The sequence below is a fragment of the Carlito syrichta genome, unplaced genomic scaffold (genome assembly GCF_000164805.1).
Source record: "Carlito syrichta isolate Samal-C Ts95f unplaced genomic scaffold, Tarsius_syrichta-2.0.1 Scaffold289289, whole genome shotgun sequence".
Classification (NCBI taxonomy): domain Eukaryota; kingdom Metazoa; phylum Chordata; class Mammalia; order Primates; family Tarsiidae; genus Carlito; species Carlito syrichta.
In genome coordinates this window covers 11,250-37,944 of record NW_007233385.1, presented here as the reverse complement: position 1 = coordinate 37,944, position 26,695 = coordinate 11,250, and the positions used below count along the sequence as shown (strand labels likewise).

Below are 26,695 nucleotides of genomic sequence, written 5' to 3'. Positions count from 1 at the left end.
CCAGCTGTGGATGAACCACGTGTTGTGAGCTCAATGACCACTGCTGGCTGCACTTCCCTGGCCCATGGCCAACTTAGGCACAGGTTTCTGTGTGATGACTTTGCAGGTGTCTTCTTTTCTCTTTGAGGGTTTGTGGAAAGGTACCCTGGCAGGACAGCTTTGGTCTTTGGAGCTCTAGGATACGGGCGTGTGTCCTTGTGGAAGAGGGTTGTAGGATGGGGTTGTCACTCCGAATTTTTTTTTATTCTAATGATACTTTTTTGATTCTTTCCAAAGGAACCTCCCAAACTCCTAGTCGATCCAACCCGTTCGTTCTCATTGGAGCAGATGAACATGGAGTCTCTCTGCTGTGAGGTGAACGCGCCACTTGAGGGTAACCCTGAGCTGAGGCCACAGCTGCATGTGTCCAGCAGTGATGAGGGCGGCCCCTCCCAGGACATTGGACAGTGTCAACAGTCCATCGACCTGAAGAGCAGCTCTCCCAAGGATGGGGACTGCTTGTCAGTGAAGGACAGCATCAGTGATATGGGGAGAGGCCCCGAGGACATGTTGGGAAACTTGGACAAGTGCACTCTGTGCAGCAATGAGACAAACTTCGACTCCAACGTCTGTGTGCACAACTTCTCCATTGTGCTCTCGCGGGACATGTTGGAGAAGAGTGCCGAGGCCCACAGCATGCTGAAGGCCCCCTCCCTGGATGCCACCTGCCCGGACAAAGGGACCATGAGGAGAATGGCGCTGTCCATGGTCGAGTAAGTCACTGGAATATGGGCTGGCGATGTCTGAGGGTCATATTTAGAGGAGAATCGTGTGTGCGACAGAACTGCATCCTTTCCCTGTACCACTGGAAGGCAATATTTCCAGAGATGTGTGTCCGAATGTTTGAATGTCAAGCCTTCAGGGAGGCTGCAGTGGAGGGTGGTTGTCAGTGCTGTCGCAGCCCTGGCACAACCTTTGGCTACATTAAAACCAACTAGTCTTTCTCTGCCTTTGTTGCCAGGCAGTATATCTATGGAAGTCTCAGGGTGCCCAATGCGGGGAAGCTCTAGCCATGGTGTATATGAGTGACAGGTGCCCAGACACTCCAAACACCCTACCCCACACACCCCACACCAATTAGACCAGTGGTCTCAAATGTGGTCCATGCACCCCTAAAAGTCTAAGATCCTTTAAGCGAGACTGCAAGGTTGAAACGATTCTCATAATAACCCTGACACTTTAATAGCCTTTTCATTGTGTTAAAATTTGCAGATGGTTTATATACTGTTGGCCCTCAGCATGGGTCAGGCAGCAGTGCCCAGCACTGTATCGACTGGGCATGGCATTTCTTTACCATGGGCACACACTCAAGAGGATGTCAGTGTTAAGAATGCACTTACCAAAGCAGGGAAAATGACTAATTTTATTAAATCTTGATCTTTGCATACATATCTGTCTAATATTCTGAGTGACTAAAGATGGGAAGGATGTATGAAGCACATCTGCTGAAGACCAAAGCATGATGGAACAGATCTCTCCAGGAAACCCTTCTCTAGGGCTGGAGTAGCAGATGGAAGGAATTTGTCATCTCTTCCCCCGGACACTAATTTTGATAACACAAAACAAAACAAAAATGACCAACTGGCATGTGTTTGTTCATTCTTCTAAATGTATTCTGTTACTTTAAGGAAAACATCTGACAATACTTGTTACCAGTAACATTTGCATTTTCAAGCAAAAATTAGAATGTTGGACACTTGCATCCACCACTGAGTCCTTTGTAGCTTCCTTTACTTTGAGCCTTAGATGTTTAGAGATTTTACAAGCGAGATGGCATTTGGGAGTGTGGTTTTCTAATATTGTCGGATGACACGTGCCAACATTGGAATGGTCTACATCTGTCAGTGAACCAGATTTTTTCCACATGACCAAGTTCTGATGTCAAAAAACCACACACGATATGTAGGTGAAGATGTGACACATAGGTGTGGATGCGTTCATGGTGAGAGGTAGACTCGTGGGTTTTAACGTAGCCAAGCACAGAAAGCTCACTGCTGCAGTTTCAGGTTCCACATTGTAGCTAACTAGACAACTGCTTATCTAGTTTTCATATAGTATCAAACAGGAGGATCCTCAATGGTCTGAAGGAGCCATGAATATCCTCTTCCTTTGTTCAGCCAGGATCTGGGCAAGGCTAGATTTTTTGCATTCACTTTCACCAAAGCAATGTATTGTAACAGGCTAAGCATAGAAGTGGATCCCGGGAACTTCCACTAAAGAGATTCGCAAACAGTATCTTCCTTTTCACAAATTGTTTTTGTTGTGTAAAAGAGAATAATTTTTGTCTGGGTACAGTGGTTCACTGTAATCCCAGCACTTTGGGAGGCAGCAGCTAGAGGATTGCTTGAGCCCAAGGATTTGAGTCCAGCCCGGGCAACTTGTTGAGAACTCATCTCTACAAAAAATAAAAAAATTAGCTGGGTGTGGTGGCACACAACAATAGTTCTAGTTACTTGGAAGACTGATGTGGAAGGATCACCTGAGCCCACCAGTTTGAGGCTGTAGTGGCTGTGATTGTGCCACTATATTCCATCCAACCTAGGTGGCAGAGTGAGACTCTGACTCAAAAAAAAAAGATAATTTTTCATTAAAATGTTATTTATGATAACACAGAGTGGGTTTGGTGTTGCTCCTCTAAAAATAAAGTTAGTACACATTTTTATAGTTCCTGAGTTTTAATTTGTAACGCAGTAGACATGGATAGACAGAACCCACATAAGAAAAACTCTTTGGTTCTAGGGTGTAAAGAGGTGGTGTCTCAGCTCCTCACCTACAGCTCACTTTCCTCCTTCCTGCCCTTCTTGCTCTGCCAAGAGAGGCTGACTGACCCTTTCCACTCCTCTCTGCCCACTCGACCCTGCCTACCGGGTCATATCCCACGTAGTTTCCCTACTGATGCTGGCCTACCTTCTGCTTTATGCTTTTCCTAGAGGTGTTCGTGCCTATGTGTATGCAAAGTGTATGTATGTGTTGTGTGTTTGTGTGTGGTGTGTACTGTGTGTGGTGTGTGCTGTGTGTCTGTGGTGTGTGATGTATGTGGTGTGTGGCACACATATATATCACACAGCATCCCTCCCAGAGCATTCTCCTTCTGGGGTGCCTCTCCTGCCCTGTCCTGAGGGATACTGCCCAGCCTACTGGTGCTGAGGCCACCTGTTCTTTCCCTCCAGAGAGACTATGACCATGTCATGCTGATCCTTTCAGACAGAGAAAGAGGTGGCTGACCATCCAGTTGCTGCTGCACCGAGGCGCCGATCCCAACCTGTGCTGCGTGCCCATGCAGGTCCTGTTTCTCGCTGTGAAAGCTGGGGATGTGGATGGGGTGAGGCTGCTGTTGGAGAACAAGGCAAGGACTGACATCCAGTTACCCCTGCAGGTAGGAGTCGGCTGTCAGTGAATGAGTGTGCAGGTGAGGTGAGCGCCAAACTAATGCAGACTCCCAGGCATGGGACATGGGACCCGGGCATCATCACTGCACCATAGTCGGTAGGGGTCAGAAGAGAAGGGCAAGACCCCCACAAATACAGTGGGGCTGGTCCTTCTGGCTGGCAAACACCTGGTCTGTGGATGTTGATGACAGCACTGAAGGAGGGAGTCCCACTGCTTGCTGTTTTACTGGTGTCACCAGACACTACTTTGAAGCCATGCTTGTCTTTACACTATTTCATGACCTACCTAATTTTCGGAAATGTGTCCCATTGTTTGAAGCAAACTTGGGAATAAATGTGTCATGTACGCACCTGGTAAAGGGGAGACTTGTATTAGGAGGCAGACCTGGGTCATCCCTTTCACAGGAGTGAAGTTAGCATCTTCACAAGGACACATGCGTGAAGGCAAAGGGTTTTGGCCTTGTGATTCTATCTTTAGCCCAACAGATCCAGCCAGCAAAATATTTAACTGAGGAAAAAACCCCATAGATTTCCTACCCTAAAGGGAAAACACATGCATCTTGTTTTCTGTTTTTCTTTTTAGAGAAAGTGTGGCCTTTCCTAGAGGATGATTTCTTTCTACTCTGAGGCCGTCTGCCTTCCAGCAAACATATTCCCAGGAGCGTTTTGCTCTTGAATAAATTAACATTTGTTTGGTGCTAGTTCTTTGAAGAGAGAAGAAAGATTAGTGTTTATGCCAGTCCTATTGTGGATTCAGGGCTTTATGGGCTTTGCTTGTTCAAACAACTCTGCTTTTCTCACCTGTCCCCCTGGCAGTGGCACTGTCTGCCTGGCCCCAGCTGCTCCCAGCCCTCTCTACAGCACAGCTCCTGGAAGCCCCTTCCTTCTTGAATTTTCTCTGTCCTGGGTGTGGAATCAACCACTGTGACTCCTTTTTTTTTTTTTTTCCCAGGTGAAGAGTCTGGGGCAAGGTCAGGCTTTGCACAGCTCTTGTCAGCCTCCAGGGGTAATTGTTAGGTCACCCTGGGGACAGGGCAAGACAGATGTATGACAGCAAGTGTGGGATCACTGTAGCATTTCCTGATCACTTTAACATTGTTATATGTTGCATTTTGTCCTTCTGCTCAAATTTCATTGTAGTTCTTTCCCTTGGTATTTCAAGGGGCCCTGCAATCATTTCTCAAACTAAAGATCTAGACCCAAACCATCACCATTACCTGTTCTGGGTATCCTTCAGTCCACACTCAAGAAACAAATGAAAACTATCAACAGTGGTGATAAAGATTCCAGATGGATGACAAAATCCAGCACCAGGGCCACCTTTGGGTGCCCCCAGAATGGGTGGCATGTGATGCATATTGAGAATGTCCTGCCATTTGCTGTGGAACTCACTTGCAGTGCTTTGCTTTTCTCTGGCTGTGTACACACTTGTCCAGTCGGTGGCTACAGCCCTTACTTTGTTCAGAGGGTGTTGGCGGTGTGACAGCTGGCGGCATCTTTGCTGTCTTGGAGCGTGCCTTGCTGGTCGTGGCTAAGGCAGCACCTAGTACCCGGGAACTGGCAGGTCTCACTATCCAAGTCCCTTTTTCAGGCAGTTGGTTTCCAGCCCTTCAGCTTGGAAATTAAACTTTTCTTCTAAGTGTCAGGTTATGCTGAAAATGAAATTTTTGGTTTAAGACCCAGGATAATTTTATAACTATTTAGGATTACTCATTGAACTCTGTCTTTGAAACTAATCAGTTTACACTTGGCACTGACATGCTTCATTTATTCATCCAGTTATTCCTAATCAGAAATACATTGTATTTCAAACAGTTAAAAAAATTAGAGTATTTGAGTAGGTTCAGAATTGCATACCTATTAGGGGCACTTGAGAACACCACTCCTCCCTATGCCCTGCCACTCCCTGAAGTCTGGGCCGAGCTGACCGGTGTTGCCGGCTTCAGGGTATCCTTCCAATGTGTGTATGCATCTCCCTCATCTGAAATGCTGGGCCATTGTCTTGATGCAGGTGATCCTGAGCATGGAGCCCAGATAGGGCGTGGGGCAGGTGGTTGATGTGGGGGACATCCCAGGAAGTGCACATGAGGAAAGGGAGTGAGCAGGGCCAGGAGGAGAGTCAGCAAAGGCTGCAATGGTGAGCAGGTGGGTGACGGATTCCATCCCCCTGGGCATGGGAAAAGTCCTTGAGGGATGTGAATGCTGTACTGTTACCCACAGAGCATCCCTTAGGACTGAGGCTTACTCCTGGTGTTAAACCCTCCACCCTTCTGTGCTGTTCTGAGCCCAGGCTAAAATGCTTCTAGGGGCCAGATAGTCATCATATGGAAGCAGAGACTTGGGTGTCCGAGGTGGGAGCAGATTCCAGGCCAGCCACTCCACATTCTTTTTTTAATTTTTTATGTTTTGTGTTGTATGTATTTTTTTGTAGAGACAAGGACTCGCTGTGTTGTTGTCCAGGCTAGTCTTGAACTCCTGGACTGAAGTGATCCTCCTGCCTCGGCCTCCCAAAGTGCTGGAATTACCGGCATGAGCCATGGCACCTTAGCACCCCAACTTTTTTTTTAAAGCTGCATGTATTTCATTGGATTTTTTGGATTCATTTACCTGGTCCCAGTTGACTGTTGATACTGTTTGCTTCTTTGCTGAGACAAAGGCACTATGAAGAAAGCAACCCAGACCTGTCTAGAAGAATAAGTTCCCTAGAGTGGTCTTGGTGGCTCCATGCATTTGGCATTAGGAGAGCAAGTGCCAAATGACCTTCCTGTGACTTGTGTCTGTCACACTCCTACCAGCAAGGCTGGTCGCCACACAGAGCTACTGCCCCCCACAGGTAGAAAACAATACCCCGGCATGGCTTAAATTTGCATTTAAGCCATGGATGGTGAGGTTGAGCATTTGTGCGTTTAAAGCCATCCATGGCCCCTTTCCTATGAACTGTCCAGACATTGTCCCTTTTGCTCATGGGGGATGTGGGGACACTCATTGCTTGGCTGTACTGTCAAGTCTCCCAGAAGAGCTGGGGACAGTAACCCTAGGCAGCAGAGCAGGAGCTGCTTGATTTTCATTTATTTAGAGTGGCTAGGAATTCCAAAGAATTGCCAAGTGTGTAAATGTTTATCTTGAATGTTGACATCAGTACCAGGAGCACAGCATCTTTTTAAGAGCCAAGTTTTCTTGCAGACATTTCCAAGTGTCAGAGTCAGGTGTTGAGATTTGGCTATCAGAGACAGAATGCCTGCATTTCAGGTTGGGCAGAACTATATTTTTTTCCTAGAACCTTGCTATTAAGTTAGTTGTAGTGGGATCTTAACCATATCTGAGAAAACATAAAGCAGATGAGAAAAGTCGTCTAAAAACAAGAGAAGAACCCCAGCACCTGTCCCTGTGTTGCCTCTCTCTACCATGCGGGGGCAGTCGTGTCTTGCATTTCTCATCTTTATCTCAATGTGACAGTTTACCTAGGGGTTTCTTTGCTCTTCACTGTATGTTGCACCTTGTGACTTCCTCTGGGACTTCTTTTGTACTCTCTGCAGAATGTCATCTGATAATCCTCACTGAGAGGATCTGTGGTGAGTGGGAGGTCATTGTCCAGACATTGCCTCTTTTCCCCTATGTCGTATCTGGTTTCTTTCTGCTTCTTTCCCAGGGAGGAGCCTCTGGCCAATGCTGGTCTCTGAAGGATATGCATATTCTTAATAATGAGTCATGGGGTGCAGGTGATCAAGTAAAGCTGAAAGTAATGTGGTCATCATGTGCAATCAATGTAATTGTTTACACGAATAGGAATTTGATCAACTGACTTATTTCCCTATAAAATTGTTTGCTTGCTGGGCTTGGTGGCTCAGCCTGTAATCCCACACTTTGGGAGGCTGAGGTGAGTGGATTGCCTGAGCCCACGGGTTCGTGACCCACCTGGGCAACTTGGTGAGACCTCATCTCTACAATAAATCAAAAACTAGCTGGGCGTGGGAGCATGCACCTGTAGTTCCAGCTACTTGGAAGGCTGAGGCGGAAGGGTCACCAGAGCCCAGAAGGTTGAGGATGCAGTGGCCGGGAGTGACCACTGGACTCCAGGCTGGGCGACAGAGTGAGACTCCAACTCAAAAAAAAATTGTTTGCTGTACTGCCCCAAAGCGTGGTTTCTTTCCACACCAACCTGCTGCTATCAGTGCCTCATGGGCAGACCCTTTTCTCACCAAGCTGCTGCCATCAGTGGCTCCTGTAGGTTCTAATAAACCAATGTCTTTCCCTGATGGACCTCCAGGCAACTTCTCTGGAATATATGAGGAACCTTACATGCAAGCCCTCTCAGTTTTGGTGTTGCCATATTACAATGGGAAACTGAATTCTCGTGTTGTTGAAGATGTCCTTATTTTACCCTTTTGCTTGCATCATAGATTAGCTGGATATAGAATTCTGGGTTTAAAATCATTTCTCTTAGAACTTTGAAAGTCTTGCTTGACTGTCTTCTGACCTCTGTGGGACTTCATGAGAAGTATGGTGCTAACCTGGTTCTTAAGTCTTTATAAGAGTCTCTTTCTTTCTTTCTTTCTTTCTTTCTTTCTTTCTTTCTTTCTTTCTTTCTTTCTTTCCTTTCCTTTCCTTTCCTTTCCTTTCCTTTCCTTTCCTTTCCCTCCCTCTCTCCCTCCCTCCTTCCCTCTCTCTCTTTTGTTCTTTCTTTTCTTTCCTGTTGGAGTCTCACTCTGTTGCTCAGCCTGGAGTGCAGTGGCATACTCATGGCCACCCCAGCGTCGACCTGCTGAGCTCTGGCGATCCATCTGCCTTAGCCTTCCAAGTAGCTGGAACTACAGGCACATGCTACCACACTTGGCTATTTCTTTTCAAATTTATTGTTGCAACAAGGTCTCGCCAAGTTGCCTGGGCTGGTCTCGAAGTTGCAGGCTCAGGCAATCTACTTGCCTCGGCCTCCCAAAGTGCTGGGGTTACAGGCTGAGTCACCAAGCCTGGTCCTCTCCTTCTTTCTTAAGGGATTTATTTTACTTAGCACTGGGTCAAGTTGTGGATCTGTGAAATTTTCTTGTATTATTTCTCAAGTATTACTCCCCATCCTGGAGCTCTTACCTGATAGGTATGAGAACTCTGGATCTCTCTTACATCTCCTAATTTTCTTTTGGAGTGTGTCTTCTATTTTTTTGTACTTCTGCTCTATTTTGGAAAATTTCCCCAGCTTAATCATCTCCCAAGTCACCCTCCAGCTGAGTCCATTCTATTCTTTGGCTTAGTTATGGTTGCTGTTGTTACTTCAGTGGTTAAGTTTAAGAAGTTTAAGACCTCCAGGTGATTTTGTTGTGGATGGATATCTCCAGGTAGCTTTCTGATGACCTTGGCTGCAATTACTGTGGGATTGCGTGCTGCTCACTGTCCTCTTGGCCAGCATGGGTTTGAGTCCTTCTGGTGCCAGTCAATTGTCTCCTTCGATGGTGGCTTCCCCCACTTTAGCCGCATACCCCTTCCCACTTCAACCGCGCACCCCTGCTCTCCCTTTGACTGCACACCTCTCGCCTCTCCCCCTTGGCCATGTGCCTCTCCCCACCCCCACCATATGTGTGCTGAGTTCTGGTGCTGCTGGCCAGGTCTTGCTCAGAGCTCTGGGTGCCGGGCTTTGTGAAGTGAACCAGGGGTTGCTGTCGAGCTGAGAGGCTTTCTTTCTTTTTTTTTTTTTTTTTGAGTTGGAGTCTCACTCTGTCGCCCAGACTGGAGTGCAGTGGCCACTTCCGGCCACCGCAGCCACGACCTGCTGGGCTCCGGCGATCCTTCCGCCTCAGCCTTCCAAGTAGCCGGAATTATAGGCATGTGCTACCACGCCAGGCTGATTTTTTGATTTATTGTAGAGATGAAGTCTCACTGCCCAGGCGGGTCTCGAACCCGCGGGCTCAGGCAATCCACTCACCTCAGCCTCCCAAAGGTGCGGGATTACAGGCTGAGCCACCAAGCCCGGCTGAGCTGAGAGGCTTTCATTCCTCTTGGGAGTCAGCAGTTGCCTGTATGTTGCCTTGTCTCCACTTTGGACACACTTGCCATCTCCCCAGATCTCCAGCAGGGGGTGGGTGGCCCTGCTGGTCATACTTGTTTCTCTCCACAAGTTCCTGATTGGTTCTCCTGCCAGGTGGCAGTTTCTGCCATCCAAGCCCATCTGCATTCCACTTTCAGAAGCTTTCTAGGTGCTTTTCTCCAAAGGCAACTTCCTGTTCGAGCAAGGCCATCTTTTGAGAGACTGGAGGGGGGCAGGTGAAGGAGTGCCCACCTTGACCCAAGGTCCACTGCTTGCTCCCAGCCAGGCTCTCTCTCAACCTGGCTGAGCTGCCTCCAAGGGCCATGTCTTCTCTGACCATCTCTGTGTCATTGGTGCCCAGGAGCAGTTCTCCATGGATGTTCTCAACCAATGGGCAGTAAATAATGGACAGGTCAGTGGCTGGAGTCAGGAGGCTGGTTGAGAGCTGCATGGCCTTCCACCTGGTAATGTCTGAACCAGGGCCTGGCAGGGACAGAAAGAGACTTTTCTTAGAGGAAGGTATGGACAATGGTTTAAAATCATGCTGGTTCAGGCTCAGCCTTCCTGTCTATGACTCAGACAAATAAAACATCTTAGGAATTGGAACCAATATTGTGGGAGTTTAAAAACTACACACTGTCAGCTTAGACCAGCAACTTCAGGTTCTTGTCCTATGACCAGGAGATTGAGGAACGTGGACACCAAAAGGATGAGTGAAAGAAGGGGTTTATTAAGCAACAAATCTCTCCAGAAAAGAGAGGAGACCCAAAATGGGTTACTGGTGCTAGGAGTTTGTGTTTTATTTATTTATTTTTTTGAGTTGGTGTCTCACTCTGTCGCCCAGACTGGAGTGCAGTGGCACGCTCCCAGCCACCGCAGCCTCAACCTGCTGGGCTCAGGCGATCCTTCCCCCCAGCCTTCCAAGTAGCCGGAACTACAGGCACATGCTACCACGCCCGGCTAGTTTTTGATTTATTGTAGAGACAAGGTCTCGCCAAGTTGCCCGGGCGGGTCTCAAACTTGCGGGCTCAGGCAATCCACTCTCCTCGGCCTCCCAAAATGCTGGGATTACAGGCCGAGTCACCGAGCCCGGCCTGTTTGTGGTTTTATGTTATCTTTTCTGGGGACATGTCTCTCATTTACATCCCATTCGCCCCTTACTTCCTGAGACCCAATTTTTGTTGCACATGCAGGTCCTTGACCAAAGTCACTCCATCTTGAATATTATCCATAAATTCCACAGAAAATCTCGGGCATGAGGTGGGCTGGGGTGGGTAAAACCATTTGCAAATGCTATATTAATGATACTATACTAAGCCAAGGTCAAGTTAGGACATTTAGTTAAGTTACTGCTCCTGTGTTTAAGCAGCAAAAAATCCCTTTTAGCAATACATCCTGGGTTGAGAGGATACTCTCAACTTCTCAACCACATTAACCACATTTTCAGCCAACAATTATATAATGGGAGTGGTGCAGGGGGCATTCCCACAGGTGTTGTCTCCTCGAGATCCTTCCTCTCTGCCTGCCTAACCACCTTCTGATTATCTCCTCTCTCACCAACACGTGTGGATTGCACAGCACATTGAGAGTGTTTGGTCCGTTTGTTCATTCCTGGGACGCTTGCCCATCACTGCCTTCATGGACCCATTGTCCTATGCATTGTAAACTGGTGAGAGTGAGAATGGTGTTGTTAGAATCTCAGACTGGGAAGGAGGTAGGCAGCCATGTTCCTGGCATTTGGGCCTCCCAGGACCTCACCTGCTCTGTGGTAGCTCACCCACCTTACCCCTATCTGTGTTTCCTCCACAGCTGGGTGCTCTGACGCCGCTTCACATTGCTGCTGCCCTTCCTGGGGAGGAGGGTGTCCAGATCACAGAGCTGCTGCTGCATGCCATCACTGATGCAGATGCCAAAGCAGCTGACCAGGATGATGCCTACAAACCTGGCAAGGTGCATTGTCTTGTAATACAAGGGAGGAGAGCAGGGACTTGGCCATGTGTGCCTGGGATGGATTCGCACGCAGTGCTCACTCCTGTTCTTGCTGAGTGTGTCAGGCTCTCCTGGAGTTAGGGACAGAGACACTGGAGGTCCTGCTTCAAAACAACCTGCCCAGATGAGAAAGCTTAGCCGATGGGCTGGTTCTGATATCAAAAGGCAGAAGTCATTGATTGAAATAAGTCAGTTAAAAACTGGTTTATTCAGGTAGTTCAGGAGAAAATGGGGGTCTCCATGAGGACTTTTTGCAAGTAACTTGATCTGATGCCTTTCAGAAGGTTCCCCTTTGTGAAAAAAAGTCAGTTCCAGCCTAACTCCAGGGCTGCCTCCAACAGAAGCTGTCTTGCCCTGCTGGGCCAGTTCACCCTGGTCTGGTCCTACCTACTGTCCTTCCTGCCTCTCAGCTGCCTCTGTGCAGTGAGGAGGTGGCCTCTCGCAGTCCCTTCCTCATTCCCCTTGGTCTCCCCACAGTTCCTCTCTGAGAAGGCGGGGGCCTAAGTAGGATCCTGATGTTGAGTTCCCTGAGCAAACTCTGAGCTCGAGTGTCCAGCACAGGGGAGGCTGTTGTCAGGGATGCTTGCTTCACCTTTGACCTGTGTCCAGGGTAGTGACTGACTGTCAGTAGTGTGTGATTTCCTCTCTTCAGGGAGAAGCTGCCAAGCTAGACTTGGCTCCCTTTCATTGACAAGCATTGTGTTCACACAGCCAGCGTGGCAGACACTGCCCAGGTCTCTGGGGACCCAGAGACAGTGGGTTTGCAGGGCATCGAGCTCCCTGGCTGTGAGCCAAACCGGGCTGGCACTCTAAATGCCATGACTGAGAGAGCAGGGCAGGATGGGTTGGCTGCTCGGGGCAGGGTTTCCAGAGGGTGGCACTGCAGCAGCCTCTGGAAGGACAGAGGTAGGCTTGGGCACAGGCATTGTGGAGGCCTGTTAGGGGTGAGCAATGCATGGGATCGGGGTGTGGGTACAGCAGGAAGCCAGAGTGGGGTGGCTGGGTGGTACTTGCACTCCTAGTTCACACTGTGCTATGACTTCTCCACCTGCAAGGCCATCTCTAAAGCCTTCATGGCTGGGAGGCTTTCTGGTCCTCCTAAGCTCTGAAGGACCCTCACCTGTGGTCTGTGAGGGGCTGAGACCCTTGAGGGAGGAGCTCTCTCATCTTCCTCCCTGTGTCCCACAGAGCTTTGTCCAGTACCTGGTACACTGAAGAAACCATTGGGCATGCATACATATGTGGGCATGTGGTGTGCACAGCTCACTATATGGGAGATCTGTGAGGGAAAAGCACAGAATGGCCCTGTCCCTGTGTGGGTGTTAGGGTGGCTTGGAGACAGACACACCAGAGGCCAGGTGTCAGCATTCAAGAGGGTTTGGCAGGATGATCTCCTGCCCTGTAGCCTGGGCAGGAAGTCCACTGGCTCTATCACTGTTTCTGGGGTTGTGGCCCTCCCTGGTAGCACATGGCAGGTCTCTGGGCACTTGGATGAGGCCTCTGTTTACACACAGCTGGACCTGTTGACCTCGAGCCTGAGGCTCAGCAATGAGCCAGGCCCACCTAGCGCCTACTACAGCATGCACACGACCCTCCCGGAGGAGGGGGGCAGGACCGCTCTGCATGTGGCCTGTGAGCGTGAGGACAACAACAAGGTGAGTGGCAACCAAGGACTGGCTGAGTACTAGGGGGCGTAAGGTCACCTGGCAGGGGAGGCTGCCTTTCAGAGCCATGTGCCCACAAGAAGTATGTATTCTCAGGCTTAATCTTAGCCAAATGCCAGGGAGCATTTAAGGATGGGGAACCTCACCGCTCCAGGGCCTCAGAGGACTCTTGTGTCAGATGGGCCTGGGTCAGGCAGGAGCTACGTATCTGTGCATGTGCACAAGTGTGCACATGTGTGTCTAAGTGTGGGTGTACATATGTCTACATGATACATCCGTGCACATGGTCTCTGTGTATATGTGTGTTCTGGCACTGGGCATGGAGGCTGGAGTCCTTTACACTCAGATTGTCCTGTGTAGTCACTGAGCACTGGTGAAGGAGGTGTTCTAGTGATACCTACTGTGTGCCAGGACCTGCCTCGATGGCCATGTGGTCCTGACTATCCCCTGTCCTTGGAAAACAAGCTTTAAATCAATTTCTACATCGATGTTCTTCCTAGTCTCCATCTGGAAATGATGAATGCTTAGAAAGTGTCTCAGTCTGCAAATCAGTTCACCTACCCATCCACCCGTGCGAAATTTAAGATACTTTCTGAGTGCCAGGCAAGGGCTTTGTCTGGAGGAGGTAGCAGTTGAATGACTACATTGATTTTATGACATTTAAATTAATAGTCACTGTCACATGCGCTTTAGGATTGAGGTTGTCTCTCTAAACTGTTGTACTTCTGCCTTTCTCCCCTCCAGTGTGCCAGGGACATAGTCCAGCTCCTTCTGTCTCACAGAGCAAATCCTAACCTGCTGTGGAGTGGCCACTCACCGCTCTCCCTGTCCATCGCCAGTGGGAATGATCTGGTGAGCATGTTCTGCACCCACAGACCTGTGCACATGTGGTGTTTACATCAGTGCCCATCCACACACACACAGTCACTGGGATTTCATGTTGTTGGCCCTTTATGCTTCCACCCGTTCACCCACCACCCATCTGCCCACCTACCCATTTTTTCCTTCATTCATCTACCCATCCACCCACCCCTACTTTTCAATTCATTCATCTACCGCCTGTTTTCCTTTCATCCATCCATCCATCCACCCGCCCACCCACTCACTCACCCACCTACTTACCTACCATCTATCTGTCCATTTATCCATCCATGCTTTCATTTATCTGTTATTTATTGAGCATCTACTGTGTGGCAGGCAGGTACCATTGTAAACAAGAGACATTGAACATCCTTGCTTTCAAGGATCCTACATTCCAGTTGGGGAAATCAGACCATAAACTAGTGGATACCACAATTCCAGGATGCAGAAAATAAAGCTTGGGGAGGGCCTGGAGAATGATGGATGGGTAGTCCACTTTAGCAATATAACAGGGAAGACTTCTCTGAAGAGGTGACACTTCAGCAGAGGTCTGCAGAAGCTGAAGGCATTGGTGTTGCAAGATGGGGCTTCTGAGTACCTTTGCATGAGTCAGTCTCTCTTCTCTTTCCTTCTCTCATGCATGGAATCATTCATTCAACAAATTGTTTGGGGCCTCTTCTCAGGACTAGGCCCTGTTAGAGAGATGGAGGGAAGAGAGCTTTATTCTGAGAAGCAGAAGCTCTTGAGAGCCAAGCATTCTGGACTCATGTCTGACTGTGGCTGTCCTGGCTTCCTGAATGGCATGTGAACTGGTGGCTGAGGACGCAGCAAAGAGCAAGGGAGATGTGCCTCATTCTGTATCTGGTCAAGTGATCACAGTGACACCAGATACCCAGGGAGTGGAGGAAGATGTCCCAGGGACCAAACAGATGTGCTCCTATCCCCCTGCTGGACAGTGGGCAGAGAAAGTGCTGGAACCAGCCCAGTTGGGTGGAGTTCCACCTCCTTTCTAAGGAACCAGCCATGGGACCACTCCCTGCACAGTGTCGTCCTCTGTAGGACAGGCCAGTGGTGAGAACTGTGCATGGGATGCATGGGAAGGCCCAGCTCAGAAGACTTAACTCTGTAAGGTGAGGAGACATGTGGCTACTAATAAGCCTCTCTGTGTGTCCAGATCGTGAAGGAGCTCTTGGCCAAGGGAGCTGACCCCAACCTTCCCCTTACCAAAGGCTTGGGCAATGCCTTGTGTGTCGCCTGTGACCTGACCTATGAGCACCAGAGGAGCATGGAGAGCAAGCTGGCCCTGGTGAGGGGGGCAGACTGGCTTTGGGGAAGGGTATGGAGGGTGGGCCAGTCCTGGAGGTACAGGGGGGCAGATTGGGCTTATGGATGGTGGATGGAGGTATCTGGGGGGTGTGGCCCTCGTTGGTTCCCCTTGTCTGGCCCTCATTCCTGGCGGGTGGTGGTCCATTTGGTCTGTGTCCTCCAAGCCTTCATGGTCTCAATAGTGGAGAAAGAACAAATATTGTCTTCACTTTAATATTTTATAGGCTCTAAAAAATGTCAAGTGGCACAACCCGTCAACAGGTCAAACAAAAGTTCCCTGAAGTTTGTTCCAGTGAAAACAGGTTTCATGACAGATACAGGCCCTCGCTTTAGTCAGCTGCACAGTCTAGCTTTTTTGATATTGTGGATCAGGAAACCTGGTGCCTGCACCTGCTGGGTGGGGATTTCAGGAGTGGCATTCTCTGGTTATGGGAAATGGTTTTCTTGTGGTGGATGCTTCATGCACCAGCAGTTACTTTCTCCTGGTTGACTCAGATGTTAACTGAGAGATAACTGTGATTTGTAGAACCCATGGTGACAATCTCATCTACGTTGGAGATCTGCTTTCTGTCCTGAGCCTTTCTGCCTTCTACCCTGGTAGTGTCAGTGGCTAGGCACATCCCTCTGCATCCCTCCCACCTCCATTCTTTGGGAACTCTCTGTAGGCTGCTCAGCTTGGGCAGAGCCTTGCTCTATGCCCTGTTGCACACTGCCCTCTGCCCATGCTCACCCCTTCCCATGTCCATGTGTGTGTGCACCCCCCATGGGTACTGCCTACAGCCTTGCTTCCCTCACTCCATCTTGGTACTACTTTGGTTCTACCTAGCTGTGAGAGGAAGACAGAGGGAGGGGGAGCGAGAGTCAGGTGTCTGGAGGGCTGTTTGACTTCATAAAAGTGTATCTTAAAAAGGATTAAGACCTTTTGTCCTGAGATGCTGTTTCTGGATCCAGTTTTAAAGTAACTTGTCCTTTACCCCAGATCCTGTCTGTCCTGTCCAGGATAGTCTAGATGAGGCTATAGCCATCTGGATCTCCATAGCATCCCTGTATTTCTTATTTTTCTTACATCTTCCCGGAGTTACTTTGTTCAGGGTTCAGTAGTCTGTTTAATAGACTTGTATCTGGACACCAAAACTGAATTCCTATCAGTTTAAGGGTTTTCCTGCTGATATTTTTTTCCTAAATAGAGAAGTATGCAGTCTGACAATTAAGTTTGTGAACTGTCCCCATGTGCTCACATTGACAGCACTGTACAAACAACCTGGTAAGGTTTCATAACCTTGGTGTATCAGTGTCTCACAATTGTATTCATGTTGTCTGTGGCGGTGTCTTGCTGAGTGGTGTTCATTATTGTTGTTGCATGTTTTTGTATGCCATAACAAGAATGCTGAAACTTGAATTAGAGCAACAAACAAACTTTATATTTCTTGTTAAACTTGGAAAGAGTAGAGATGAAATCAGGAATGTGTTAGTCAAGTTTATGAGGATAATGATGTGAAGGAACTGGCAGTGTACAAATGGATTAAACGTTTTTCTGAGAGGAAAGAAAGCACCACTGATAGAGGGTTCAGGATGACCAGTAATGAGCAGAACTGATGAAAACATTGCAAAAATTTATCAAATTGTATGCCAAAATTGTCAGTTGATTGTGAGAAACATAGCAGACCAAATAAACATCAATAGAGAAACAGAAAAATCTTAACTGAAAATCTTGGCATGAGAAGGATGTGTATAAAAATCTTGAAGGAGCTCTTGAATCATGACTACATGAGCTCACACAGCATTGTCTGTGAGGGAGTTTTTAGCCAGTAGACAAATAATTGTATTGGAACACTCTCCCTACTCTCCTGATCTGTTCCCCAGTGACTTTTTTCTTTATTGGAAGATAAAGGAAATATTGAAAGTAAGACATTTTGATGACATTCAGAACATCAAGGGTAATATGATAACAGCTCTGATGGCCATTCCAGAAAAAGAGTTCCAAAATTGCTTTGATGGGTGGACTAGGCACTGGTGTTGGTTGATAGCTTCCTAAGGGGAGAACTTCGAAGGTGACTGTAGTGATATTCAGCAATGAGGTATGTAGCACTTTTTCTAGGATAAGTTTATGAACTTAATTGTCAGAACTTGTGTATTATCTGCAAATAATGACATTTTTGTCCTTTCTTTTCCAACATATTTAATCTTTTTTTTTTTTTTTTGAGTCGGAGTCTTAGTCTCACCCAGACTGGAGTGCAGCGACATGCTCACACCCAGATTGTGCAGGGGTCCAGCCCCTGCCAAAGGCGTGAGGTTTCCTGAAGGAGAGACGGATAGGCAAAAGATGAAAATTTTATACTCGGCACCTGCTTGCTGAACAGATGCCGTTTAATTTTGGCTAACGGAAAGCTTTTATACCATTTGTAAAGGGGCAAGACAAAGAAAATTCCTTCACATACATATCCTTTAAAAGTTACCCCCATCTAGTGGTCTTAGCAACAAACAAGCCAAGAACCCTATAAACATTCAGACAATGAGTCTTATTCATAAAGCCAAAAATGATAGTTTTAGTCCAAAGTCTGGAATTATAGTCCTTGAAATGCCTCAAGAAAGTTTCCAAGTGTAAATTTCTCTATGTAGCAGTAGTTTTTCTCTCTGGGGCTTCTATGACCTTCAGAACTTTGTAATCGCCTCTCTTGTCCAGGTGTCTTCGTTACTTTTCTCTTATCCTGCAATGTTTACTTCTAAAGAAAACTCAAAAGAAGTTTTTAGTGATGTTTCCTAGGCCCCCAAGGTTGCTTTCTGTCTTTAGTTAGTTTATCATAAAAGTATCCAATTAGTATATTATGAATTCAGTGAAAACCCACTCTGTAAACATTAACTTAGATTTTTAACTATTGAATTAAGTAAAAACCTTAACGGTTAATCTTCATCCTAAATCTGTGAAAACAGTGTTATAAATCACCTACATAACTCCTAGATAAGTGTTAGAACTTATAATGAACTTACTATAAACTTGTGCTTCTAAAAAACCTTATGTCTAAACACTAAACTACATAATTCTAAATCAAATGAGTGAATATACTTATATCATTTTTACTCAAGCAATATCTAGTAACTTATAACCAAGTGAAAGAAAGCATTTTTCATGTGCTTCAGAGTTTAACCATTGCATTTGTTAGAAAAGGCCAAGCAGCATAGTGGGAAATGGAAAAATGAACCATGACATTTCCATGGTTCATTTTTCCATTTCCCACTAGGTTAGCTGTGAATACTTCACATAAAAATACCATTTTCTTCTTCTACGACTGTACAGAATTCTTCAACTGTACCAAACAGCAAAGATGGAAGACAGAAGGGCCTCAGCTTACTGGGCTCGCACTGTGGCCCGGGGTCTTCGGCCCACCAGGACCCTGTCAATCAGGTGGGCCTCCAAGGCTGGCTCCCAACAAGATTGGAGTGCAGTGACATGCCCTTGACCTGCTGGCTTATGCGATCCTTATGCCTCAGGCTTCCAAGTAACTGGAACTTCAGGCATGCTACCATGCCTGGCTAATTTTTTGATTTATTGTGAAGATGATGTCTTGCCAAATTTTCCAGGTTGGTCTCAAACCCCTGGGCTCAGGCAATCCTCTCACCTCCACCTCCCAAAGAGCTGGGATTGTAGGCGTGAGCTACCATGCCCGGCTGTTGTTTTTAGGAGTTCTTTATACATATTTTGGATGTTAATTCCTTATCAAATATATATAATTTGCAAAAATGTTCTCCCTTTTTGCAGGTTTTACTTTGTTAATAGTGTCTTTTGATGCACAAAAGTTTCTAATTTTGTAAAGTCCAATTTGTCTAGTTTTTCTTTTATTGCCTATGTTTTGGTGTCGTATCTGAGAAACCATTGACAAATACAATGTCATGAAGCTTTCCTTCTGTGTTTTCTTCTAAGAGTTTTATATTTTTTGCTAGGAATTTTAACAAATGCTTTCAGTAGCCTCTGGGAGAATCTGTTTCCTTTTCTGTTATTCTTTCATGTGATGTGATTCTGTGAAACATTCTGAGTCCTCCTGAAACCTAGGGGTGTCCCTGATTTGGTTATATATGCAGGGATTTCAACATCTGCTGGAGGAGACATTCCCTATAGTTTTCTTCGAATGTTTTTGCATCTATGTTCCTAAGTGCAGTCAGATGATTGTTTTCATTCTTTTCCCTCCTCTTTCTTCTTGTCTGGTTTTGGTTTGGCTGCTTTCCAAAGAAACCTATGACTACATAAATGATGGTGATATAGGACCCTTTTGCTAGAGTCCTGGGCTGCCTGGGTCCTCACAATGCCTTCATCTCCCACTTCATTTTGCTCTTCAGGCTGCACAGAACCTTTTTGTTTTGGGGGTCTTCTTCTGGGCACTCATTCACAGCATCTGTTTCCTGTGACTGCCGCAACAAATCACAAACTAGGTGACTGAAATAACAGAAGTGTGTTGTCTCATGATTTTGGAGAATGGAAGTCTGAGATCGAAGTGTCAGCAGGGTAGATTCCTTCTGAGGTTGTGAGGGTGAATCTGGTACAGACCTCTCTCCAGCTTCTGGGGGTTTGCGGCCCGTCTTTGGTGTTCCTTGGTCAATCTCTACTCTACCTTCAGTGTTACATGGCATTCTTCCTGTGAGTATTGCATTTCTGTCTCTGTGTCCAAATGTCCTTTTTATTTTTTTTAAATAAAGACAACAATCATATTGGGTTAGGTACTACCCTAATTACCTCATCTTAATTTAATCCCCTGCAAAGACCCTATATCCAAGTAAAGTCATATTCACAGGTCCCAGGGATTAGGACGTCAACATATCTTCCTAGGGGACCATTCAGATGACTTTGGCATATTATTTTTCCCTCTCCTTCTTTTGCATAGCTGTTTTCTCATCCACAGCCTGTAGTGAGCACATGGGACATATAGGTCTGAGGTAGAGCTCATTCAGGGTCTGTGGTCATCAGACCTCCAGAGTATTCTCACAGTAATCTTTCTAAAGATTGTCCCAGAAGTGAAAATGTAAAACTTGAGCATTGTCCTGGGGACCCTGCAACCCCCAGGGGTTCTCCCTCCATTAGGAAATGGGTGCAGCATTCCATATTTGTCTTTGGATGACCAAAGAAGGGGCTCTTCAGAACATCAGTTGGCAGTGTTTGGAGAACCGCCACTGTAGAAAGGAACGTTCATTAGCTGATGGTGAGGGTTGGAAGGGACCTTCAGAAAGTTCCTCCCTCAATGTGGCTTTTTTGTGTCCCCCAGGGGAAAAAACTACTCTTCTCATGAATGTTTCCAACCCCTTTCACTTGGCAGGCCTTGTTTAGATAGGAGGCCCCTGATTTTTCTTATTCCAGGGCAGAGCAAATCCCTCTGAAGGACCAGTGTTCAACTCCACTGATTCTAAGCGTCTCCTCAGAAGCATGTACTGGGTTGGTCAGCCTCTGTCCACTCCTTCCCTAATGGGGATGGGAGGTGGTCAGACGACTGGCTACTCAGCATGACTTAGGATCTCAGAGGCTGAGCCCCCTGGCTGATTTCTAGAGTGTGCCAATAGTGTTGACATCTGAAGAGGCGTGAAGGACAAAGCCACTGAAGAATTGGACTCCAGGGAGGGAGGGGCCTGTTGGTTATCCCATTGCTAAGCTGCAGTGAGGGAGGAGGCTAGAGAGTCTGAGCAGGGGGAGGCTGTGACTGGGTGATGTGGAGGCAGGGGTGGGGCTGAGTCTATGATATCATAGTTCAGATGGGTGGGCACAGGGAGGGTCTGGAGAAGAGTGGTCCAGCGAACACTGCTGGTCTCCATGGGGAGGATCTTGTAGCTGGGTCATGGTCAGACCCTGTAGGATCAAGTAGTCCAGTCACTTTTCCCTGGTCTTAGAATAGTTTAGCACAGGGACAACAAGGTGTTTTGTTTCGGTTCTTACCACAGATGATGTGGTCACCCAGGACAGCAAGAGCCAGGGTGAAAGAAGAGGTCCTCAGTGAGGGAGGACAGATTGGCAGGCAGGGGTTGTTGGAGAGGGGAGAGTTTCCCTCCCACAGGAGATGGCCTTGGGAGGGAGTAAGGATGGGGGACCTAAGATGTGAAGGCCCCAGGCTAAAGCATGCATTGCACACAGTTCTAGGGCTGTGTGTATATCCTCAGTGACTTCCAGGTGTCAGCGATCCATATGGACAGGCAGTGGAAGAATCCTATAGAGGCACCTGAGATGTGGGGAAGTGGAGGGTCTGAGGGATGATGTTTCAGACAGAAGCATCATCGCTCCTGGGATTTGGGCCAGAGGGCAGAACAGTGTAAGGCCGAGAGGTGAAGCTTAGGGGCTGCCCAGTGGCCAGGCTGGAGATCCAACAGGGAGGGAGTTGGCTGCATCACTGCCCAGGGCTAAGCTGTCCAGGGGCATTGTTCCAGTACCAGAGTGAGTGAGGCCCAGGTGCTCTGTGCTTGTCAAGACAAGACGGTGGGATGGAGTGGGCTGGTGAAGGATTGATCCATCATCTACACACCTGCCTCTACCTGCACCCAGCCCATGCCCACCCACTGTTTGCCCCACCTTCCTCTGAAAAGTGTTTGGCAAGGTGGTGGGGCCTTGGAGGGATGTCTAACAGGGAACTGACCCATCAAACAGAACTTTTGGCAAGTTGTTGTGGCTTTAGCTTGAAGGAGAGTTAAAGAGAAGGGGTGGGGGGGGGAGGGGTCTCTTGGGTAGATCAGGGCAGCTCCTTCCCAAAGGCCAGTGGGAAACTGGCTCCTTTCCTCCCTGCCATACTCCTGGCATGGCCTCACCAATGCCTTGACAAATCTGTGTACACACTCCACTCACGCTCCCTGTGCTCCAGGGAGTCGTCCCCTCTGGCCACTGGTGTTGGTGGTATTTGCTATCCCCCAGTGCCTGGTGCCATACTCACGGCATTGCACTTGTGATATTGCTGAGAATTCAGGCTTCTTATATTTGTATAGCATGAATGTTCAACATGGACACAGAGAGTGTGGGGAACTCATTGAGGGAGTAGTCATGCAGCCCAAAATTATGATCCTGCAAGCACCTATTTGGTAAGGCAACCGTAGGTCACGTGTGAGCATCCTGCAGACCACATCCTGGTTTTCCTTTCATGCTGGGCTGCCCTGAGCCTAGGGGGGCCCTTGTGATGGAATTTGCCTCCTCCCTTATCAGTGGGAATCTCTGTTAGGTGCCAGTTGCTTTAGATGGAATTGGTGATAAACCTTGAGACAAAGACAGTTGCTGTAGTGCTTGCCACAAGTCATGCACACGCACATGCAGGCACGCACGTGCAGGTACTCTTGCACCCATCCACAAATGTGCATGCATGCACAAACCCATGCACCAACTGTGATCACACACATGCCCACACATACACACACCCACTCATACACACCCGCATGCATGCTTACATGCATGTGCATGCACACATGCAAGCACATCTATGTGTTCACTGCCCTTTTGAGCCCCCCTGCAGGCATGTTGGGATATGACAGAGACAACGATCTGCTTGGTGCTTGCCTTCAGGTCACTTACAGTCCTGGGGAAGCTGGATTGTTACCAGACCTCTTGGACTCTGGAATAATTCCACAGTGCTGGGTGTGGGGTATCAGGGAGGGCTCCCTGAGGTGTGGCCTAGCTTGACTTTACTGTGATCTCATATGATGAGGCTCAGACCTATCTTCTTTCTGTGAGGTCAGTCAGGCTTCCCTGTTTGTCTTGTAATGCTCCTGCAGAGCTGCGAGAATGGCCTCTGCGGGAATGCAGGTGACCACAGTAGCTGCTTTCCTGCGGGGGAAGTTTTTGGACTGCTCTCCTGCCATCTGGGGAGTATGTAGACAGCACCTGGAAGGCGTCAGCAGGCACGGACACAGCCCAGCAATGCCCTCTGCCCCATTTGGATTCCTCCCCAGGTGGTGCTTCTCCCACTTCCAGCAGCCGAGGCATCCTCATGGGTTTGACATGGTTCTGTTCTTTGTAGATTGACCGACTCATCCATCATGGGGCCGACATCCTGACGCCCGTGAGGCTCACGCAGGGAGACAAGGTGGCAGTGGGCACGGCTGTCGACTACGGCTATTTCAAATTCTTCCAGGTACAACTGTTCATCTTATGGGGAAAGAAGTGGAGTGTGCATCACAAACAGGGTACTCTGGGCAGACCTTAGCTTTTCTGGGGTGAAGCTGCGCTCAAGGTCTCTGATGCTGCCCCCAAAACCAGCCTCCTATCTGCAGGGAAAGAGCCCAGCAGTGCTGAGTTGAATAGGGTGCAGGTGTGTGTGCTCCCAGGTACGTGTGTGTCTGAGTTCAGCCTCACTATTATGTATCATGAGAGCAGAGGGATGCCCTTGCCACCCAAAGTCACTTCTGCAGGAATGGGGACAGCCCTGAAGGTGACCCTAGTGCTATGCTGCAGGACCGCAAGATTGCCCACTGCCCCTTCCATGCGTTGATGCCAGCAGAGCGTGAGACGTTTATAGCGCGGAAGCGGCTCCTGGAGTACCTGGGCTTCCAGCTGCGGCTTGCTGTCTTCAACAAGGAGAGCCAGTGGGACGCCACCACGCTGTGCCTGAGCAAGAGAGGTGAGTACCAGACCCTGCTTTGCTCATGCCTGTGGTGGGAGTCCAGCTGTACTCCCTGGAGATAAGGACTCCCTGGGGCTGCAGAGGGGCCTTTCCTGTTACTGGACCTGTCCACTGGCCCCTGTGTGCCTACCCTCCAAGGAGGTCATGTAGGAGACATGGAGGAGAGGGGGCTGGGCTGGGGAGAAATGCCTGGGAAGAGGAGTTGGTGGCCCAGGTCCAGGGCCCAGACAGAAGGAGTCTAGGAGGGGCCTTAGTCCACTTCAGAAGCCCCTCTTGGAGCTCCAGGGGACGAGTGGGCCTGAGGCCTGGGGGGAGTGCTCATCTATCTGCATGTCTGCATGCATCCCACATGACCCATCCCCTACGCACCCACACAGGAGCCCCCAATTCTTCTCATGTACCCATCCCCATATCCACATCCATACCCCACACGCTTACACACCTACTGACTCCCATGGACTGACACCCACACCCATCCTCTCCCCTCAGAACTCCCACATATTAACATATGTGCATGCACACACATGCAAGCCCAGTGATCCCACCCCCCAGCATTCCTCCATACCTAGTCCTCATGTGCACGAGCCCACCCACAGCCCCCTCATAGCCCCATGCTTACCACCCCCTGCCTTTCTACCACACACAGTGCTGCATCCCACACACACTCATGTTGCCCACTGTCTTCATGCGTTCTTGTTACCATAACCAGATATTCAGAAAGAAAAGGAATTTGCTTCTCAATCCTGGAGGCTGGAGCCCAGGATCAAGGTGCCGGCAGGCTGGGTGTCTGGTGCGGCTGCTGTCTGCTCCAGGATGGCACCTTGACACTGTGTCCTCATGGGCAAGAGGCAAGTGTGAAAGGGAGCTGGCTACTTCCCTCCTTTTTGTACTTTTTCTCCTCTTCCAGGCAGTTCCTCTGCTTTCAGCACAGTGTCCTCCCCGTGAAGAATGGCCCTGCTTCCCCAACTGGGACTCCAGTCAGTTCACCATGGGATTGTACTGGCCAGTCATAGTACAGGGATATGCCACTTCATGGCTGCCATGTGCAGACTCTGGCCCTCTGACAAGTGGCCCCCATGGCCCAGTCACCCTTGAGGCCCCACTGTTCCTGCTGTGGGGAGCTAACCTGAATTCTAGGAGCTGCCCCAAATTTTAGGAGCTGCCCTCATTCCAACCACACTACAATCCACAGTCCCCACAGCTCTCAGCAGCCCACCTACTCACCACAGCCACTCTCACATACCCACCCACATATTCACACACCACACCCCACAGCAACACACATACAGGAACACACTACATCCACTACACATATGCACATGAGCTACACACAATCATGGACACACAGCTTCCCATCCCATCCTGACCCACCACACCTATATATATAACACAGTCCACCCACTCACCACACCTGCCCTCATATGCCCACCCACACACTCATAGCATACCACAACACACCCACAACACCTATGGCAACACACATACACCCACACACACCCACACTCACCCTCTACACACATACATACAGACCCCAAACCACACATATGCACACTAAACTCACATAACCACACATTCACAGTAACTAAAATAACGACACACACTCCACACACATGCACACTGACCCCCCCACTCTACATACATATGTATGAACCCCAGATAACCCCACACACACTCTGCACACATACATGCTAACCCCACATAACACACACTACACTCACATGCACATTTACCCCACATAGCTACACATGCTTCACACACATGCACATTAACCCCCCCACACACTCACCTTCACACACATGCATTCTAATCCCATATAACCACACACACACTTCATATATGCACTAACCCCACACAAACACATACATACTCCACACACATGCACACTAACCTTACATAACCACAACATACACTCTGGACATGCACACATGCTCACTAACCCCACACAACATACATACACTTGCCTTCATGCACATGCACACAAACCTTATATAACAATACACACACTTCACACAGAGGGACACTAACCCCACACACAGCACACACATGCACACTAACCCCACTATCCTCGTACACACTCCACACACATGCACACTAATCATATATCACCACATACACACGCTACACATGCACACTAACTTCATATAACCACACATACACTCCACACATGCATACTAACCACACACAAACACACTCACCTTCACACAACCACACACTAACCTCACATGAAGCACACACACACCACACACATGCACATTAACCCCACAGAAGCACATACACGCTTCACTCACATCACAGTAGCCCTACATAATCACATATAAGCTACACACGTGTACTCTATTCCCACACAAAAACACACACTCCACACATATGCACACTAACTCTACATAACCATATACACATACTCCATACACATGTGTTCTTGCTTCACACAAACACACACACTCCACACAGGTGCACAGTTACCACACAAGCACACACACGCCCTTCATGTACTTACACAGAAACCTCACATAAACACACATACTTACCCTTCACACTCACACTAAATTCATATAAATATACACACACAAAAGCACACAAACCCCACGTAACCACTCACACTCCACCCACAGGAACAAATATGCTCCCCATATTTTTTTTTTAAAGGGTTAGGTCCAGAGACGTGAAAGACCTTTACAATGAAAACTACAAAACACTGCTCAAAGAACTCAAAGATGACACAAACAAATGGAAAAAATATTCCTTGCTCATGGATTGGAAGAATCAACATTGTTAGAGATGTCCATCTTACCCAAGGCAATCTACAGATTTAATGCAATACCCATTACATTACATCAA

General features: G+C 48.1%; 1 protein-coding gene across 1 annotated transcript in view; it reads left to right on the top strand.

Moving 5' to 3' along the window:
* Nucleotides 1-24,802, top strand: part of ANKMY1 (ankyrin repeat and MYND domain containing 1) — a 71,536-nt gene extending 46,734 nt beyond the window's left edge. The window contains exons 7-15 of the mRNA XM_008054248.2: nucleotides 277-752; nucleotides 3,244-3,402; nucleotides 11,217-11,394; nucleotides 12,948-13,088; nucleotides 13,842-13,949; nucleotides 15,133-15,264; nucleotides 23,255-23,368; nucleotides 23,689-23,854; nucleotides 24,765-24,802. Of these exons, the coding sequence (XP_008052439.2) occupies nucleotides 277-752; nucleotides 3,244-3,402; nucleotides 11,217-11,394; nucleotides 12,948-13,088; nucleotides 13,842-13,949; nucleotides 15,133-15,264; nucleotides 23,255-23,368; nucleotides 23,689-23,854; nucleotides 24,765-24,802 (1,512 nt within the window). The remainder of the gene's footprint in view (nucleotides 1-276; nucleotides 753-3,243; nucleotides 3,403-11,216; nucleotides 11,395-12,947; nucleotides 13,089-13,841; nucleotides 13,950-15,132; nucleotides 15,265-23,254; nucleotides 23,369-23,688; nucleotides 23,855-24,764) is intronic.
* Nucleotides 24,803-26,695: the final 1,893 nt, after the last annotated feature.